At 42.3% G+C, this 20,699-nt stretch overlaps 1 protein-coding gene across 1 annotated transcript in view; it reads right to left on the minus strand.

The window, feature by feature from the left end:
- The window catches only part of LOC111861598 (protein spire homolog 1), a gene marked incomplete at both ends in the record, with an annotated part of 89,143 nt that overhangs the window by 38,389 nt on the left and 30,055 nt on the right, over positions 1-20,699 (minus strand). Inside the window, 2 exons of the mRNA XM_023846295.1 lie at positions 2,174-2,368; positions 8,778-8,896. Coding sequence (XP_023702063.1) covers positions 2,174-2,368; positions 8,778-8,896 — 314 coding nt within the window. The remainder of the gene's footprint in view (positions 1-2,173; positions 2,369-8,777; positions 8,897-20,699) is intronic.

The following is a 20,699-nucleotide window of genomic DNA, read 5'->3' on the forward strand; positions in this document are numbered from 1 at the left end:
AGTTATTATTCAGCCATCTGACTGGAGGAACTAAGCAATATCTCGTGCAGAATACTTGACCATCTCGAGGAAATAGAAATTGGCGAAGCCCTGATTATTAAGCAGCAGGGCCAAGTAGCCTATAGTATCACGACGCCCATTACACACCTACTGACATGTTTTTCTAATGCTATATTTTACACATTCATAGTTAAGCTCGAAAACTTTATGGACTTTCATTAAAAAATACCGAAAAAGAACTGTAGGCTTCATAGGAAGGACAGGATAAAATAATGCCTTGGGTAATACGCTTTCATAACAGCCCTGGCACAAGGTACAAGGCAACTTGCAAAAAGATATTTCAGAATACTCACATTTTGTTCAACTTTCATTTTAAGGGAGGAATTTTATTTCCTGTAACGCAAGGAAGGAACATTAGTCACTAAATCATTCATGAACTCGTACGCACGCAGCACGCTGTCAAGCAGCCGTAACCTAGCGCACTGAAGTTCGCTTACATCCTGTGTTGCAGATTTTGTTGCAGCAATTCTTACACCACATCCTGTCACCCGTGAAGATGATGCCCTTCATCTCGGACCCAGGCTTTACGCACCGGGAACCGTGAGTGTGTCTTAGGCCATTCACAGAGCGAAAGTTGTACGGAGGTCTACTTCATTTTCGAGAGCTGTGCGAACATAAGTCATTCCCTTTTCAATTAGGGACATCGATATTGCACACAATGACGGGCAGATACTCCGAAATAAGCCATCCAGTACACAGCACTTCTACGTTCGTTGCCCCCAATATTGCCAATACAAGAGCTAAAGGTTAATGTCTACTGGAATGTGACGCCGATTTGTTTTGTACATGGATACCAAACTGAACGGCGTCACATCCAAAATACAGTAATACTCATGGTCACCTCCGTCAGTATCTCAAATTCGACACGTGGGCTGTGAGAATTGAAAAGTGGAACAAGAATAAAGCCATTCTTCCTATTTCTATCTGAAATATCTATTAAAAATATGCATCCTTTAATAATATTAACTATCAGGACAATAACTTGTTAAAATATCAAGCGAATATGATAGTCATAGGGTCTACGATTAACCAGACTAATGCAACAAATTTTTAAAACTTTAAATATATGTGATGAATGGAAAACAGTTTTACTCCAAGCTTTTTTTAAGGAGACGATCTCCAGAAAACAAGAAAGACGCAGGGCGTCGAAAGAGCCATGTGTATGAGGGACGAGATATGTAAATATATGGCGAACCAAATAATAAAAACTTGGTATATAACAAATACATACATTGCGTTTGGAATCACCCCAACATTACGTACTCGTGGTCATCATTAATGTCGCGTTCGGCTGGAATTAGATTGCAGCACTATTCTCTTAAGAAGCAATACTTACCGCCTGATGTTTACCCATACAGATCTAATTTGCTTGGAATAAGAGCAGCTTCGTCGAGTTGGCATGGAAATGGTCATGTATGATATGTGAGGAATGTCTGTTTCCTTAATGACTCTGCATCTCTTTCTGTTTGTTTATACTGAGATTAACTTATCTTACAAGACAATATGCAATGGCAGAAGTTGCTTATGGGCACCTAGTGAGCTACCAAAACTTCTTTTCCGTTTTTCTGCAAGCTGTTAAGCAAAACCCAAGTCCTTCTTGTTATAAAGACGGGTCTTATGCGTCCTTCACGTGACTATTACGCACATGTATTACGTAAAATAACAACAAACTGTGTATGACTGTTACGTTAGGGCCTTGCCATAACTCAAGCAGTTAGTCGCTGGCTTCCCACCGCGGCGGCCCGCGTTCGATCCCGGGTCTGGTCAAGTGGGATTTGTGGTGGACAAAGTGGCGATGGGGCACAGTTTCTCCGAGTACTTCGGTTTCCCCTGCCAATCTTGATTCCACCAATTGCTCCACAATCACCCTCGCCTATCATCTGGGGCTGATACAATAGACCAGAAGTGGCAGCAGTACAAGGGACTTAGTTCCACCCCACTAGCAATAAAAAAAATGCCCGTTACGTTAACAGTACAGTAAACATAGAAGTATTGCTTTAGAAATGATATGTTAGTATATGGCGCCCTCGACTTCCATCAGACCACCAGATAAGCATCCCAATTGCAAGCAGTATGCCTAAAGCGAGTTTCCATGTGCAACTTGTCAACTTACCCAGTCTGAGAACTGGAGCTTGTCCAGATCCGTCGACGCCGCCTCCGCCTTGGCTCGCAACTCTTGGGTCCCCTGAGAAACCTTCTCAAGAAAGGACGACAGCTCGAGCGCCTCGGCGACCAGCGCCCGGCATACGGCTCGGTAATGTGCGTCAGCCTGCTGTGGGGACGGAGCGCCAAGGTGATTACAGCATCGCTGGGGGACAAAATAAATTACAGGTAACATCCGCAAATACTTTCTGGGAGGCAATTATCGTGTCAAATGCGTTATGCGTTGTGTATGTAAAGTTATACTCGTTGAGTCTTGTCTAATTCACTAACTCTATATTTTACCAAAGAAATATAAAAAAATGTCAGCAAATATAAAATAGAAAGCGTCAACTGATTATCATGAAATGATTTCGTGAACAGTTAACGTAACGTTAATTGTGAAAAAAAAAGTGAGCGTACGGGCCTGTAAATATATTTAGGACCATAAGCTGGCCCTATTTAAAGACATTCGCCGCAATAAATTGTAGGAATACAATATTATCCATGAAATAATGAAAGACGTAAATATTTCTTTATTGTAACTATGACATCAGACCGTAGACAAACAGCTATACCGTTTTGGACGCAGTATGCGGTCTCCCATCAGTCACTGCGTTTGCCCTCACATAGTAAGGACACGTGTCTCGCGGATACTTGAAATCATTATGCAATTTAATTTTAATTTAGGGCATGAAATTGTATTTACCAGACATTAACCCAATCATGCTACGAAGAGACTTCGCTGGTTATTAATCAGTCCTAAATATATCTGTCATTGCGATGGGCTTATCCCCATCCAGGGAATCATACCGACTGTGTCTAGATCAAGAAACTGAAAAAGTGCCAAAGATTCAACAAAGGATGTATGGATAGATAGATAGATAGATAGATAGATAGATAGATAGATAGATAGATAGATAGATAGATATCCAAGAGATAGAAGAACCACAAAATTTCAATCAGACTGACCCAGAAGTTATCAAATTTTGTAGTACCACTACCCCCGCATGTAGCACATAAATTTACTCGAGTTCTCCCCAGCCTACATCTCTAACGGTTAGAGAATAGTTCAGTTCTGTTCTTTTGCCAGGTCCCATCAGAATGAACGGTGATAGCAGCAACCTAGGTTTTCACATCCCAGTGACATCTACAAGAACATTTCATTGCTTACTGTAAGTTGTTAAATGTTTTCCCAAATGTTTCACCGACTGCAGCTGCGTTTTCTGCAGGCATCTATAGTAAATCTGACTTCCGTACTTGCCAAAGTGTGCGTGGATACAACTCTATTTCAAACAATTCTTAAGAACAAGAAAGTCCCGATCCCCTAAGAAGGGTGAGAACACATAGGCTAGACGGTAACTGGGCCACTGGGGAACCGCTTAGCTCCAGAATAAGTTCTAGTGTTACCACTTACTTACATAACTTATGGAGTTGAGCCATTCTTGAGGAGAAGCCAAATCTGTATTTACTCAAGAATTTCCCAGCGTTTTATGGAACCCGGGGGTTCATTACCGTGTTCACAAGAGCAATCCACTGGTCTCTATCCTGAACCAGATCAATCCAAACCATACCATCCCATGCTATATCTCTAAGATCCATTTTAATACTGTCCAACCACCTACGCCTTGGTCTTTCCAGTGGTCTCCTTCCTTCTGGCATTCTCACCAATATCCTATACGTATTCCGCTCCTCCCTCATTCGTGCGCACCTCATCCTCCTTGACTTCATCATTCTAATTATACTTGGAGAAGAGTACAAGTTATGAAGCTCCTCCCTGTATTACCACTACACAACCCTGAACAAATACTTGTGAAATAAATATAAATTCATAAAGCAGAGTCTTTTTGAGAAGCTAACAATTCCTCCACTTATGGAACCCGAAGGTTCATTACAGTGTTCACGACAGCCTGCCACTGAACCCTACACTCAGCAACAGTCCATACCTTCACACCCTGTTATAGGCTATTTAAAAACACACATTTCATTTATGATATTTAGTATTTAGTAGACAAAGGTCTGAGATCAATAGCAAATTACTATCATAATGTAGCTTTAAAATACCATTGTTACGTAAGAAAAGAAATCATTTGATATGATTCCTGAAAGATCCAGGAACCTGTCACCACATCTGCTCCACGATCGCCGCTCATATTCCAAAGAAAACGCCGATCTAGATCCAGCTAGTACAAATTCCGCTCCTGAGAAGACAATTTCCCACAGACTCATACTGGGGTAACACATGGTTGGATTTGTTCAGCCAGTAAACCCCGGGGTAGGGCTCAAATCCTTTCATCCCATTTTCTAGCGATGGTGACAAAAGTAAGAGGAAAAAAGTGGAATATTAGCTGTACGTTGATTGGGAAAGAAATATGTTCCGCACGTGATCAAACTTAACGTCACCGGGGAAACTCTTGAAAACACTGATCGAGTTTTCCTCTACATCATCATGTGCCTCTCTTAGCAGCTGCAGAGTTTAATGTTTTCACTCCATTACACAAAGCTGGCAGCACGCTATCGCAAATAAACTCTTCTGCGCAGTTAATTACAGATCTCGCGACGTGTCACTGTCCTTCCCGCATTTCACTGCGTTTCAGCAACTCCAAGTGTAAACACATGCTCTCATGTTATTTATGGCAACCTCTAGCCTGCGCAGGTAAGGGAAGATTGAGATGTGCGAAAGTGGAAGGCTAGGTTGGCTGGGGCGCTTCGCTCTCCGAATGACTTAAGAAAACTGACTCATATCCATTGGGTGGTCAGCAGTCCTGCTTCATTCTAATGGAAGCCTGTGTACCGACGTGAGCCGAGCGATACCGCAACTTGTCTGCATTTTTCGCAGTTCTTCTCAGTCCCTCTAAGCAAATCTTCGGACAGACTTTTAGAAATACAAGCTACTATCATTTCCTTCCACATTCTTTCTAATTTAGCCAACAACAGATACTAATATTAAAAAAAAAAAACTGGCGTTTTATTTTAATTTTTATATGCTGATTCCATATCTGGTAATAATTTTGCATCCCGTCACGTTTTTGTGTACAGAATTTGAGGCGCAAACAGAGTGTCTTTACATTTTTTTCAATTTGCTCTTAGTATTCTTATATTTTTTATTAAAAGTAACGTAAAATGTCTTATCAGTGAATGCACGTTTATTCTCGTTTAAATAAGGTCAATATTTAAAATGTCTCGTTAGTTGTGCCCACGTTCGTAATTCTCGTACGAGAAAGGAAATAACGGAAAACAAGAAGTGCTACTCACAATTTTATGATATTTTTGTAACGAGTGCATATTTTTAATGATAAAAGCATCAGTTCGTACGTCAGAAAAACGTGAAAGCTTATGGTGCCTTGTTAATTTACATTCGACCTATGCAGCCTATAGTATATAGTTTAAAAGTTTGTTCAATTAAATTAATCATGAACTCAGACTCACAGATACAATACATTTCGATTTAATGATCGAATCCTTCTTGTTATATTTAACTGCATTTGAAAACGACCATGGATTTGCAATAAAAATACAATTTTATAACCCAAAAATTGGCATTTATGTAAACCCACTCTAAAAACAACACATGCTTGCCGTAGGAAGTTATTACTTGAAGGAGAGATAAAAACAGGTCGCATCATGTTCAGACACAAGATGTGGCTTCCTGCTGCAGTAACTGTCAGTAGGGCACACTTGGAACGCGGAATTACGTCGAGCATTAAGGAAGATTAGTGAAGATTATCCTCTTGATTCACAGACGGAAAATGATGTCAGTATGGCGACAGCTTGCAGCAGTAAGTCAGTAAATGCAATATGCACCTCTGACCCGAAAGGCGACTAGACTTGGCTGTTTCAGTCTGACCTGTAGGAGGTCTAGAGACTTGTCTTTTCTATTCTTGGAGATTTACGTTTTAATTAAAAGACAGCAAGAAATCCGAATACATCAGACATTCCTTTACCTGGCATTTTCATCATACAGTATACAAAATACTGCAATGAAAGTTCATAGTTTAAAATAAATCGTCGTTTCAATAAGGAACATAAAAAGGCAAGTCAAGACATCGTGGGGCATTCTTGAACACTGATACAGAATGTTTAAAGGGCTGCAACAGACTTCTGGTTATACTACCATGGTATAGTTCGTAGTTTCAGTAGTAGCAAAGTACAAGGCATGATATGGCTATCTGTAAAGTTACAAGAACAATTCACGCAATATAATTACTAGAAGTTTTTACAGTACAGTACAGTGCGTACAGTTGGTAAACAAATACCATATCCTTTTTCATACTACGTCACTTTTCCGGGTTTAATTCTAAGATATCTTCTAAATAACACGCGAACTTAAATACATGTCATCATCATTGGCAAACCAGCACGTTTTGAGCCATAGCCTTCCTTTGATGATGCTGCCAGATTTCATCCGGTTTTCACTTCCTTGGATTTTGCAACAATATTTTTTTTTTTACAGGGTAAGGTCGTCAGCCTTGTGTCAAACCCCAAACCTGGAGGACCAGGTCCCTGTATTCATGTACCCCAGTGACAGGGTGGCCCAGTTATACTGCCAAGCACCGGGCTCCATTTTAATTGCGGTCACTTTAGTTTGCCTGGAATTTGCCACTTCCTAATTCAATAACCCCGTACACAGGTCCAATCCATACGTTTTTCACTCCTGTAAATTACTTCCTGTACGATCTATTCGTATCCACTTCCCAGTCAGCATCACCGCCTGAAACTTAAGAACTCACAATATAGGCATAGTCTCTTTGGAAAATCTAATGGTCCCTTCTCTGGTTACGAAATCTCTTCCTTTCTACGGGACCCTAGGTTTAATTACCGCATTCAAAATAGCATGCTTCTGGCAGTTATCTTGAGCCAGACTAAACCACACCAAACCCGTATTATCATAATCCTTAACATCCATTTTAATATTATTTTACCTTCTACGCCTACGTTTTCTAAGTGGTCTCTTACCTTCGAATTATCTATGAACGCCGGTCACGGCAGCCGAGCGATCTAAGACATATACTGTTTTCGCTCGCTCGGAAGCCGGGATCGTGGGTTCGAATCCAACTCAGGGCATAGATGTTCGGTATGTGTATGTGTTTGTTCTGTGTTTGTGTTGTCAAGTGTTCAGGTAGAGGTCTTGCGACGAGCTGATCACACGCCCAAGGAGTCCTACCGTCTGTAAAATGATCATGAAACTGAAAAATCAGAATCCAGGCTTAAGGCGGCTGTAAAGCCTGTGAAAGTCTATGAGCCTTTGTCACCTCCCCAAGCATGCTATATTGCCTGTCACGTATATTCTCCTCGACTTGCTCATCCTAATAATATTCAATGATAAATATAAATTACAAACATCCTCATTATGCAGTTTATTCAGCATCGTCTTATTTCCTCCTCCTTAGGTCCCAATATTCTTCTGAACATCCTGTATTCAAACACCCTCTATCTACCTAATGGCAAAATTTTATTTGATTTTCCGTTCCGCTCTTTTGCCGTCTATATGCAACGTCGGTTAAGATTCTCTTCTCGGTCTCTCTTTTTGGTCGCTACATGTTTCGGCCTAACTGGCCGTCATGAGGTGTACAGGTTGTGATGAAGGACCCTGCTGCTCATTGAAATGCTGTTCTGCTTTTCTTATGCTTCGGATTCTAGGTTATGTAGGTTAATCAGTTGTTTCATTTGGGTGTACTTTGCAGACTCTTAATGGGCTTTCAAAGTATATCGTGGAACTTATCAACTGACTGCTACCTTGGAGTCTGAGGCTCAGATCTACATAGCGAGCTCCTTTGAAGAGGCAAAGAGGATGCATTCTCCTTACGGCAACTCAGCTGTCCAGCGACACACATCGCGCACAATTACACACTGAATTGTGATTATTTACATTCTAGCTTCCAATGTTCACATACACACACAAAACTCCGTGGTCTTAGTCCGCAGGAGAACTACACCGACCGAGCGACCGCCGCTTGTCGGCGAAGATATTGCCAACTTTTGCGGATAGAGGGTGTCGCGTGGTCAGTGCAACGGATTCCCACGGCCGTTAATTTCGGTTTCCTAGACCGGAGCCACTACGTTCCCATTCAATTATGCTCACGAGGCTGAGTGGACTCCGTTCCAGACCACTATTTCTCAGAAAATCTGCCAGCGCCGAGAAGCGAACCCGGACCTCTGGATCTGTAGCCAGGAATTCTGACCACTACACCATAGAGGCGGTCCCTTTCAATGTCCTAAAAAAATACAACACTGGAAAGATGGACATCAAACACACACAAACTGTGCCAGGGCATCGTAAGAAATTCGCTGTTGTTTGTTCATGGCTTCTTATAACTGTTAAAAGCTTAACTGGTTTCTCATGTTCGATTTTCGATGACCATCTTTCCATCTTGCGACATCCGAGGATGTAGATATTTTGTGGAGTCATTACAAGAAGCATTCCAGCGAGGAAGTTGTAGGCCTACAGCTTTCTCTCTGTATCAGTTGCATTCGGAGTTCCCTATGTAGCTGCCTGCATCTATTCTAACCTGATGTTTTTACCAGATGTTATTGTAAAAAGAGAAGACAATTACGGCGCTCATAAACATGATACTCACGTCGATGACTTTCGACAGCGTGACGTGGTGAGGAGAACTGCTGGACTCGTCATCTCCTTCGCCTGAGTCCCGCTCGATGCCTTCATCGTCGGTCTCCTGCAGTCTTTCCGGGACGTTATCTGCAACAAGGCACAGCATCTGTAAAGCGATCTTCGGATTCCAAAATTGGAGCAGCACTAATTTTCCTCTGTCCCTTCCTAACACAAAATGTGAAGTGGTATTGTCTCCCCCAAGTCATTAATTTCGCTTGTGTAAGAGACAATGAGCCGATCACAGTGGCCGCGCGGTCTAAGGCATGAACTGCCTTCGCTAGCTCGAACGCTGGGATCGCGAGTTCGAATCCCACCTGAGGCATGGATGTTTGTGTGCGTTCATTGTGTCTGTGATGTCCTGCGTGCAGGTAGCGGTCTTGCGACGGGCTGATCCCCTGTCCAAGGAGTTCTAACGATTGTGTGAAAAATCAAGAAACTGAAAAAGCGGTCAAGGCACAACAGATGGCTGTAGGGCCATAGATGGATAGACAGACAGAGAGATGGATGGATAGATATATAAAAGAGACAATGATTTTGTTTCACTATTCCCTAATAGGTATACATTGATAAATAGTTTTAATTGCCTGATTCCAATTTCTAACGCAAACTGTATCGTGATTTTAAGTGATTTCCTTAAATACTTAATTTCAACGTTGGAGGAACAGTTACTGCATCCTATAAGTACCTAAAATTAATTTTGAAATGACATTATTTTCTCCCAACACTTCATAATATAAATTATGCAAATCGAATTAATTTCTGCTTCAAATTAAAATTTAAATCGTGCAATCGTAAATTGGCAGTGGTTGTCCCCCCAACCAGTTCCTAACACAAATTGTGAAATGGTATTACTTGCCCCCTACCAATTCCTAATATAAACTGGCTCCCTTTAATTCGTAACATAAAGTGTGAAGAAGCAGAAATCACTACCTTTCGATCCCCAATTTAACTGTAAAATGGCACTAACTGTCCCCTTCCTGTTCGAAATATCTATTGTCAAGTGATCTGATCATTTGCTTCTGAAGAGGCACTTCTTAACTTTGTATCAAATAGTAACAATGACCCTAAGCGTTTCTAAAACCTTGTATTTAAATATGAGCACGAGAATACGAATGTTAACACTGCTGATTCTCTGTGGATGAACATGCTCAAAAAAGGTAATGGGCCCCCAAAACATTACAATGAATATTTATTGATGCTTTCTTCGAACCGCGGCGGCCCGCATTCGGTCTCGTGTTAGGTCATGAGGGTTTTGTATTGGACGAAGTGACACTGAGATATATTTTCTCCGAGTACTTCTTTATCCCCTCGCAGTTCTTATTCCAACAAATTGCTCCATGTTCATCTATCGCCCAAGGCTGGTACAATAGGTCAGTTTCTGGCTCATTTACTAAGTGGACTCAGCCTCACCGCACCCCACAAAATTAAAGAAATAGTTATGCTTTAACCAAAGTGATTCTGTTATTAAAACAAATATTTGAGTCCATTTTCTAGCGGCAATTATAATGACGTATTCAACTATTTTTTTCCTTGGCACTACAGCCCCAGTGGGCCTAGGCCTACCTCCATGAACTTCTCCGTTCACTTCGGTTTTTCTAGATCTTACACATTCGGTAGAACTCCTTGGGCGGGTGATCAGCTCGTCGCAAGGCCTCTACCTGTACACAAACACAGAAAAACGCACACACACACATTCAACTATATTTACATGCCAGAAACATACACATCTTAGAAATTCGCTACGTATTTCTTCACAATTCTGAATTGTGCACAAGACATTAAGTCAATATCTTAGTACTTTTGTATCTCTTCGGTAGTGGAAGCGCATCGAGCGATATAGCGGAAGTAATATCAGAACTTTCTGCAGCACACTTCACGGATGCTGAAAGTCCATTGAGGACAGTTCTCGGGATCAGAACATAAAGGATCGTTTCAGTGATGGGTTCGAAAAACTCATCAGGTGGCCTGTCATTTGGTTTGAAATAGAGCAGCACCTCAGGACTGCATGCCGATCCATAGTGGATAAGAATGTACGCTCACCTCGCTTCATGGAGCATATGTATTCTTACTTGAGATTCTGATAATCGCTCTTATGGTCAAGTAACTGCTCGCCTTTTATGGAACCGGAAGGTTCGTTGCTGTGTTCACGTGAGTCGGCCATTTGACTCTACCAGCAACCACAATTCAGCGAACATTTCATATCCCTTATCTTTATGATGTATTTCAACAGGATCCTCCCATGTACTCCTAGTCTCCCACGCTGTTTCCTCCCTTCAGGTTTTACGACTACAATTATGTATGCATTTCTTATCAACATTCGTGCCACATGTCTTGCCAATCTTATGCGCCTTGTTTTTATAACAACAATAATAATTGGTAGAATACAAATTATTAAATTAAGCATTATTGTATTTTCTCCTCCCGTTACAACAAATCGCTTTAGGCCGATTATTCACTACAACCTACATTTAAACGCTCTAAATCCATGTTCGCCGACCACAGTGGTAGTGCGGTCTTAGGCATGAACGCTCTTCGCTCGCTCGAACGCTGGGATCGTGGGTTCGAATCCAATTCCAGGTATGGATGTCTGTGTGCGTTTATGCCGTGTGTAGGTAGCGGCCTTAAGATGGGCTGATCTCCCGGCCAAGGAGTCCTACCAACTGTGTGTAAATTAAGAAACTGAAAAGGGGGCCAAGGTCCACAAGGGCTGTAGAGCCATAGATGAATGAATGAAATCTGTGATCTTCGCTCAGAGTGACAGACCTATTTTCAACCCCATACAAAACAACATGTAACATTTGTGATTTGTATTTTTAATCTTAATTTTTCTTAAATCGGTGCTGAAAAGGTGAAAGATTCTGAAGCAAACGGTAATCAACATAAGCCGATTTTAGAAATGTAATATACCACAGTTTTACATACAAACTAAGTATAAATTAAGTCTTTTTGCGTTTATCGCAACTCTATCATGAATTTTAACAGCACAGATGACATGGGGTCACGGTCGGAAAGACTGACGTTTCAGAGTAATAGCTGAAAGTAAGAAATGTCAGGGTGTGTCGGATATATTCTCTCCCGCAGGAAGATTCCCATGTGACAAACAGGCTAAAAAGTTTCCCACTCCAACTTAAGCTTCTTTTTCTTTATGTTTATTCAACTTCTCTTTTCGGGTCCTTCACAGATTACATCTTCTACAAGCCTATTTATGAAAGAGGTGCTTTAGAAACATTCGTGAATTCATTATCCTAGTTTGCAAAGGAGAACACAGCAGATCTAGCTGATAGCTCTGCTTGTGGCTCTATGCTGCATAGTGGTCAGGCCAATTTATCACGCTTACAGTGGTCTGTTGTACGTAGAGTGCCGCTGAAGAGATTCTTAAGACCCTATACAAGTGCAGATATACTCCTTTCCAGATAGATAACGACAGAAATCCCACAACTAAATGCGAATTCATAGTTAGAGATATGCCTGTGATGTATGTTCTCTGGCTTGGGCACTGTGGATGAAGGATGTACAGCAGTACAGTTAAACATAGCAAAGATGTAGCTATGCTTATCCTCGGCACTAGAGGTGAGTTGCCGGCTTCATCCTACGTATGCTTATCCTCGGCACTAGAGGTGAGGTTCCCGCTTCATCCTACGTATGCTTATCCTCGGCACTAGAGGTGAGTTGCCGGCTTCATCCTACGTATGCTTATCCTCGGCACTAGAGGTGAGTTGCCGGCTTCATCGTAGGTATGCTTATCCTCGGCACTAGAGCTGAGGTTCCCGCTTCATCCTAGGGTTGCTTATCCTCGGCACTAGAGGTGAGTAGCCGGCTTCATCCTAGGTATGCTTATCCTCGGCACTAGAAGTGTTTCCCGCTTCATCCTAGGTATGCTTATCCGCGGCATTAGGGGTGAGTTGCCGGTTTCATAGTCTTTCATTTGTGTGTTAACTTGTTTTGTTTCTTATAGCGAATACGACATCTTCCTTAATATCGTTCTTTTTTCGTCGCATCGAATCTGGTATATATGACGGTTTCTAGCTTATCTTCCTTATTTTGAAAAATGAAATTAAGCTTCTGAGATCACCATGCTGTCTGTATGAGACTGTATATCCCCTTCTTTAAATTTGTGAATGCTTGAGCCTATCGTTATGAAACGTGGTACATATATCATGGCACCTGAGCCGATCTCAACGTTGTACCTCTAAATCCCTTCCATCATTCTGTGCGTCTGTATGTATTCCCTCTACCGCTGCAAGGCAACGGCTCGGCAAACATGTTCCCGCAGCAACGAATACACACGTAACAATAGAAGCATTGTTGAAAGCGTCGTTTTCAATGCGATCTGGTCGTATCAAAGGGAAGTAGGAGATCAGTTCTTCATAGAACTTCATGTTTTCAAACATTATTTCAGCAGATTATATGCTCCTTTTGCCGGTCACGGTAGCCGAGCGGTCTAAGGCATGCACTGTCTTCGTTCACTCGAAAGCCGGGATCGTGGGTTCGAATCCCACTCAGGGCATGGATGTTTGGTGTGTGTACGCGTTTATTCTGTGTCTGTGTTGTCCTGTGTTTAAGTAGAGGCCTTGCGACGAGCTGATCACCCGCCCAGGGAGTCCTACCGTCTGTAAAAATGATCAAACTGAGCAATCAGCCCTATGCTCCAAAGTAGTAGCGAAGAGGAAGAAAAAAAAAACTCCTTTCTTCTCTCTTCGTTAGGATCCACGTTTCCCTTCAACAAAACAGAGTACGAACTGCCAATACTTCTTAAGGTCTACTAGTACCCCTGTGACATACAACGCTCGCCTACTCACAAGCGTCACTATCTATAAACGCAGGGGATGAAAGCAGAACCTAAATTCTGTTTGCCTGACGCAATGCGACTGCTTGGTAACCAAGGAGGTAAATATATACAGCATGGTAGAGCTACGGCAGAGGGCAGAAGTGGAAGTGAAAGTTAGGATGCCGCATACTCCATGCCACGCACTGCGTATCAATGGCAGAGCTGTGATACCGACAACTACAGGTATCGAAACATCTGCAAAACAGTATCTTGTATCCGTATCTATAAACTGTCAGCATCCCGAACTGCATTATGCCTGAACTCAGCGATCTTTTCGTTTTTTAGATCTTAATGCCTTTATCACTATTTCGTCTTCTTCTTCTTCTTCTTCTTCTTCTTCTTGGTCCTGCGGGTCTGTAACTCAATGTCACCTTTGATGATATGTCTTCGCCCACAATGACATGGTATTTCTGTCCCTCCCTGCGTATATATAGCAATATCTTTAATATCATCGACCTTGAAATTGTTCTGTATGTCTTTTTTCTCTCTTTTACAGTCCCACGATTTTTACTCTTCGCCAAATATTATTAGGGCACGCCCAAATCACATAAGGATAAGGCGACGTGATATGCGCTGATGACAAAAAATTGTAATCTGAAAAACGACACAGGAAACCATACGGGAGATATAGGTGTAAATGAGATTATGCATAAGAAAAATTACAAAACGTTTCACGACTACGCAAATGTGCTGACTATGATTATACAGTATGTTCCCTCGTCCCTACGCCGCAGTAGTTTTCACGTACTTAGGCAAGTTTTTTTCTTTATTGCTAGTGGGGTGGGACTACGACCCTTGTGCTGCGGCCACTTCTGACCTATTGTACTAGCACCAGTTGATAGGTGAGGGTGATTGTGGAGCAATTGGTGGATTGAAGATTGGCAGGGGAAACCGAAATACTCGGAGAAAACCTGCCCCAGCGCCACTTTGTCCACCACAAATCATACTTGATCAGACCCGGGATCGAACCCGGGCCGCCGCGGTTGGAAGCCAGCGACTAACCGCTTGAGCTATGGCGCGGCCCCTAAGGCAAGTGTTAGTTCTGTATTCTCAGTTGTGCCACCTGAATTCTTTAGTTTAATGAAGAAAGGAAAGAAGTTGTTAAATGTATGAAATAAATAAGAGAAGAAACAAAGATAAATACACCAAATAACTGATTACCCGTTGAATTTCGAGGCGGGTTTTCCTTTAGCGGGTATCTTCGAAAAATATACCGAGCAAGATGGTTCCGGCACTAAAAACTTCTGGCTTGCATTCGGATGGTGGCCGTGACACCGGCTATACTGGCTAAGAGTCTTCGTGAGTTACCTCAATCCCTCCAAACGAATGCTTGGTTATTACACTGAAACAGGCCGTGACCACTTCCTTCTACAGCCTTTCCAATTCATAATTCATTAATCATCCTACCAGTCGACTCTACAGTCTGACTCGTATTTCTCAACCGATGGTACAAGTATCCTTAAGGGTAAGCGAGAGAAACGTGGGGGGGGGGTCGTAAACACGCCTGAAATGTCTATAATTTTTGTTTTTATATCCTCTTTGCACAATCTTAAATATGATTACAAGTTTATTTCCAACAGGTAATATCTTTCAAAAAGAGTTACGATTGTTTATACAAATATGTTGCTATTGTAGAAAAAATTGTGCCTGACAACGTTAGTCACTTGGGGAACATAAAATACTTTATCAATAAGGGTTACAATATAAAAAGGGTTGAGAAACATTGGTCTGAGTTGCAACAGCGTCGCTAAATAAGTAACAAGAAAACATTTTGTCCGGAAAAGGATCGAGCATACTAAGCTTCTGCAGGAAAAATTTCGTAAAGAAATTATTTTCTGAATTCTTTACTGGCGCAGAAGAAAAATCTTCCACCTACAGTCATATCAGCAGCAGTGCACGTCGGACAGCGTGGTACTCGTAACTCCGTCTCAGCCTGGGTCACGTCTCTCCTTCAGCCGGCTGTCGTTTCGTTCGTGCATGTTCTTAGTGCTCCGTCGCAGCGAATTAGAGGCGGCCAGCCATTCAGACACAATTATCAATGTCTTCTGCGTTTGAATTCTTTCTGAATTACTGTTCACTTTATTGGTCACGTAAATTGTCCGTGCGAACCTCCCTACCCAACTGAGCAATTCTGGAGTCGAGGATTCCTGAAGTTAGCAGCGTCACATGGGTCTCCAGAAACCAGACGCAACAGATGGTATGATTACTAGGTCTCCAGGAGTCTGAGGGTCACGCAGTAGCGTAGTTTGTCGAAGCAATATGCTAGAAGCCGTAAGGTCGCGGGTTCCAATCCCGATGAGGTCATTGCATATTTTTCAATTGACATAATCCTTCCATATTTCTTTTGGCTTATTTTGGACTTCACCCATCGTCTGGTATGTAAAAGACAAAAGACCAGTCATTGAGGCTAGCTCTTTCTAACGGGCCCAACTGAGTAGGTTTATCCTTCTCTATCCACCTGAAGACGGAGACAGATCCAGTCTCCGAAACGTCGTGGTCTTTTGTCTTTTACATACCAGACGATGGGTGAAGTCCAAAATAAGCCAAAAGAAGTACAGTATACACCATCGTCAGAATCCTTTCAAGTCTATAATCCTACCAGCCTCACTTTGGCCCTGGGGTCGACTCAGCCTCTAACAGAAATGAACACCAGGAAAACTTTATGGGGGGGGGGGTAAAGGGAGACCAGCGTGTAAGGCTGACAACCTTACCGCCATCTGTGAGCCGACTGTCTAGAGAATGTGAGAGCCTGCACATCTCACAGCTCTATGGGCCTTCACGGCCTGTTACAGGAATACCTTTACCTTTTCCTGGAGTTTGGAGCGTCAGTGGTATGCTTGCGAAAGTCTCCAGAAGTCAAGATCACAGGTGGTGTGATTACGTGTCAGTAAAGTCAGGAGTATCGGGTGGTATGATCACAAAAGGCTCCACGGAAGAGTGAAATTTGTCCAGTCGCAGTTCCATATACCACACAATGACTGGGTCACGAACCGAAATCCACTACATTGAAGTTCTATGCGCTGGTTAAATTGGGAGAGTCATGGCGGTCTGCATGAATTATGCAGCAACAGGTTCGTAAGCCTGAAGCATTGTGAACCACTCCAAATGCACGGTTCTTGCAGACACACAAGGGAAATCATGATGATTTATATTATGCAGGCAACTTAACGTGTTCAGATCAAAAGGTACACTTATTTCCATAGTTCTACTGAATAGTTTTCAAATAACTCTTAAATTTCCCACAGTAGAAATATTTGTAACTTGTGACATATAAGACACGAACGTACATAATTTACAATCAATGTCATTACCAAATTTTAAATATCTCACTGTAATGATTAATCAGTTACTTCTACCAAATGCCGTGCCATAGCTCAGGCAGTTAGTCGCCGGCTTCCCACCGCGGTGGTCCAGGGTCGAGCACGGGTAAGGTCATGTGGGATTTGTGATGGACAAAGTGGCACTGAGGCAGGTGTTTTCTATTAGTGCTTTGGTTTCTCCGGCCAATCCGCATTCCACCGATTGTTCAACAATCATCATCATACTCTATCATGTGGAGCTGGTATACAATAGGCCAAACAGTGCATGCAGTACCAAGTGGACACAGTCTCACCCCACGAGTAAACTTAAAAAAATTACCTCTATCAAATAAAGAAAAAATAGAAGATATCTCCGGCCGTGTTATTTGAAACTGAACAAAGTAACTACGTTAACAAAGTTAAATACTGTTCGATGATATACCACCACGTTAGCTATGTATACAATTTCTTTTGTGTTGCTACCACATCTCAAGTTCTCTCGATTGCTATAACTAAAAAATTCCAAGGAGGAGTTGATGGTTGCTCAGAAGAAATTCACCATCTTCTATGGAGCCGGAAACTTCAACACCGTGGTCACAACAGCAAGTAACTGAAACCTACCCTGAGCCAGTTAAATCCACCCTATACCCTCATATTCTATTTACTGAATGACAATATTATACTCTAAACTACGCCTTATAGATACGATCACTGAATTTTGACTAGGGACTCAAACAAAACCATAAAATTCTGTAGTTAAGACATCGGAAATACGAACATTGCTTAATCTGCTGAACTCCGACTTCTAGTAAAAAAAAGTAGGCAAGGAAACAAGATTTCCTGAGTAATAGAGATAAAGTGAGGCTATTTCAGAAAAGAGAGGTGGAATGCTTGTTGAAAAACCATATATGACGTTAAATGAAGTGCAGCAAACTCCAAGCTCGGTAATCCTGGCGCCCTCCCGGACGGGCGGGCTTTCGGTACTAGAGTTTATATGACAGATAATGAATATGCAAGTTCTTGTAAGAACCAATCGCATACTTTCCTTTGATATGACACAGACCGCATAGAAAACGACGCATCCAACAATCCTCGTCTGCCGCGGAAACGTGTTTACGAAACCGTTGCCTAGCAACACGGACTGATGGGAGATATTTATGAAGTACGCCGTTGAGATGGGCTCAGGTGTCACGATCTACGTACCAAATTTCATAAATACTGGTTCAGGCAGTATTACATCGAATTACAGCCACAGAGAGGGGCGAGAGGTCAGGTTCTTACAAGCACAAACAACGTCATACACAATACGACTTACGTAATCCGTTCCAAGTTCTACCTAATCTAAGAGTACAGAATTAATCATGTTACGGTTCAGTATTTTTTTCTTTATATTCTCTAAGACAATTTGGAAAAAGGTCAACTCTGACCACATGGTCAAAGGCGTGCAAATTCGTGACCACCTGCAGGTCAGTCGTTATTAGACGAAGCTCACCAAGTAAACCCCTCCATCCTCTTAAAACCAGATCAGAACGCAGATTTCCGTGGATTGCCATTGGCTAGAACAGTTCGCGATAATGATCGCTAGAAAGCTGTCCCGAGATCGAGAACTGGTCATTCGACACCCTACAACACCCCTTCCTGTTCTATTTCGCCTTCTCTTTAACTTTCACTCCTCAGAAGGTACCGTGTTTAGGCTCCTCTCATTCTCAGATGTGAGCTGTTGTAACCACGGCAATGAATCTACGGATTCCATAGTGAATTATTCACTTCCTGAGAAACCATTAGATTTAAAAAGAAACTCTGCTCCTTTAACTTAATGATAATTACTTGGTTCCTATTGGAATTTGTTAGCCATAATTAGATTGAAGCTAAATTGTAAATAAAGCATATTTAATTGGGACCGTACAATAAGTACAATTTCTACTATACAACTGATTGGATATACTGGATTTTAAAAGACTAGTCTACAGAAAATTTAATCATCGAGTAAAGATGACGTTACGCTCCGAAACAGGTACTGACAGGAAATAAACATTATGTTGTGTTAGACATATCAACAATGTTCTGAGATAACTTCTCAGTGCTAATGTTGCGGATAAAATGACGAACACGAGCGTGGAGTGCAAATGCCCTAAGCTCCCTATCACTGGGCAAATCACTACGATAGTTACGCGTTTGACTTGTATTCTGGAGGTAACTGATTTAAATCTCGGCCGGACTGCGAGATATCTTGGCTAGGGGGGGTTGTTCCGCTGTCAGTTTATCCATGCGATTGGTGGGATAGTGCCTTAAAAACACTGACTTCCAGGTCCTCACCATTCGTACACCAATCAACTTTCATCGATGCAATACAAACAAACAAAAAATACGTGGCTTTAATCCGGAAGCGAACTATATCGACCGAGCGACCGCCGCTTGTCTGCGAAGTTAGTGCCAACTTTAGTGGATAGAGTGTGTCGAGTGGTCAGGGCAACTAATCCCCACGGCCGTTAATCTCGGTTTTCTTGGGGCCGATACTTTTCCATTCAAGTAGCTCCTCAGATATCCTCACGAGGCTGAGTGGACCCCGTTCCAGATCCGCTACTTCTTAGAAAATCTGGTAGCGTCGGTAATCGAACCCGAGACCTCTGGATCTGTAGCCAGGAACTCTGACCACTAAACTACAGAGGCCATAATTTTAGAATCTCTTCAGTTGACAAAATCATTGTTAAATTATACTCAAATTGATCATAATATTCCTAACAGGCCTACACATGTTATACATTTTATTCGTGCTTGCTTACTTATGGACAATCTCATCATTCATGCCTCCCTACTAAGTTTAAAGTGAGAGCCAGTACATTGATTTACTGATACGTAAGGTAGACCGCGCCGGTCACGGTAGCCGAGCGGTCTAAGGCATGTACTGTCTTCGCTCGCTCGGAAGCCGGGATCGTGGGTTCGAATCCCACTCAGGGCATGGATGTTTGTGTGCGTTTTCTGTGTTTGTCTATAGGTAGAGGCCTTGCGACGAGCTGATCACTCGCCCAAGGAGTCCTACCGAATGTGTAAGATCGAGAAAAACCGAAGTGAACGGAGTTCATGGAGGTAGGCCTAGGCCCACTGGGGCTGTAGTGCCAAGGAAAAAAAAAAGGTAGGCCGCACACCGGCATACGTCAAGACATGTAACGATCAAGACAAGATGTCTGAAACATGAAGCAAAGAAAGGAGCACAGTTGAAACGAATGAGATTATGAAAACCACCGCACACCGGTCTGAGTCATGATGCTGACGTATCACGAACATAGCAAGACTGCGTGTTTTGTCCCATGTATTGATGCTTGTCTTGACGCAGTTGGTGTGCGGCCGCCCTTACAATTCCACTTGTCACAGAGTTGCATGCATTTATTCAACGGCATTTACGAAATAGGCCTCTGCAGCGGCAAAGACATAGAGGAGGACTTTTAACGTAGACGTGTTTCAAGGTCACCGATATATATATCTGTGGCACCAAGACGCCAGCTTAAATGGTTCTAATTCTACGAATATGGACACGATTTACAGTGCTTATATTAACATGCTTCCTGTGAAGTGTCATGAATTGAAAACGAATCACGACAGGCCGCGAAATAAGGCCCCTCAGTCATTTTGAGAGAATGTGCAACAGATACCCGCACGGCGTCAGGGCGAACATAAACATGACGCGAGAAGAAAACAAGACGATGCCAGCCGCCGGCGTTACTTGTGTCACGTGCTATCTCTTCCGTTATGCAACGCAGATCGT

The sequence above is a fragment of the Cryptotermes secundus genome, unplaced genomic scaffold (assembly GCF_002891405.2).
Source record: "Cryptotermes secundus unplaced genomic scaffold, Csec_1.0 scaffold2716, whole genome shotgun sequence".
NCBI lineage: Eukaryota > Metazoa > Arthropoda > Insecta > Blattodea > Kalotermitidae > Cryptotermes > Cryptotermes secundus.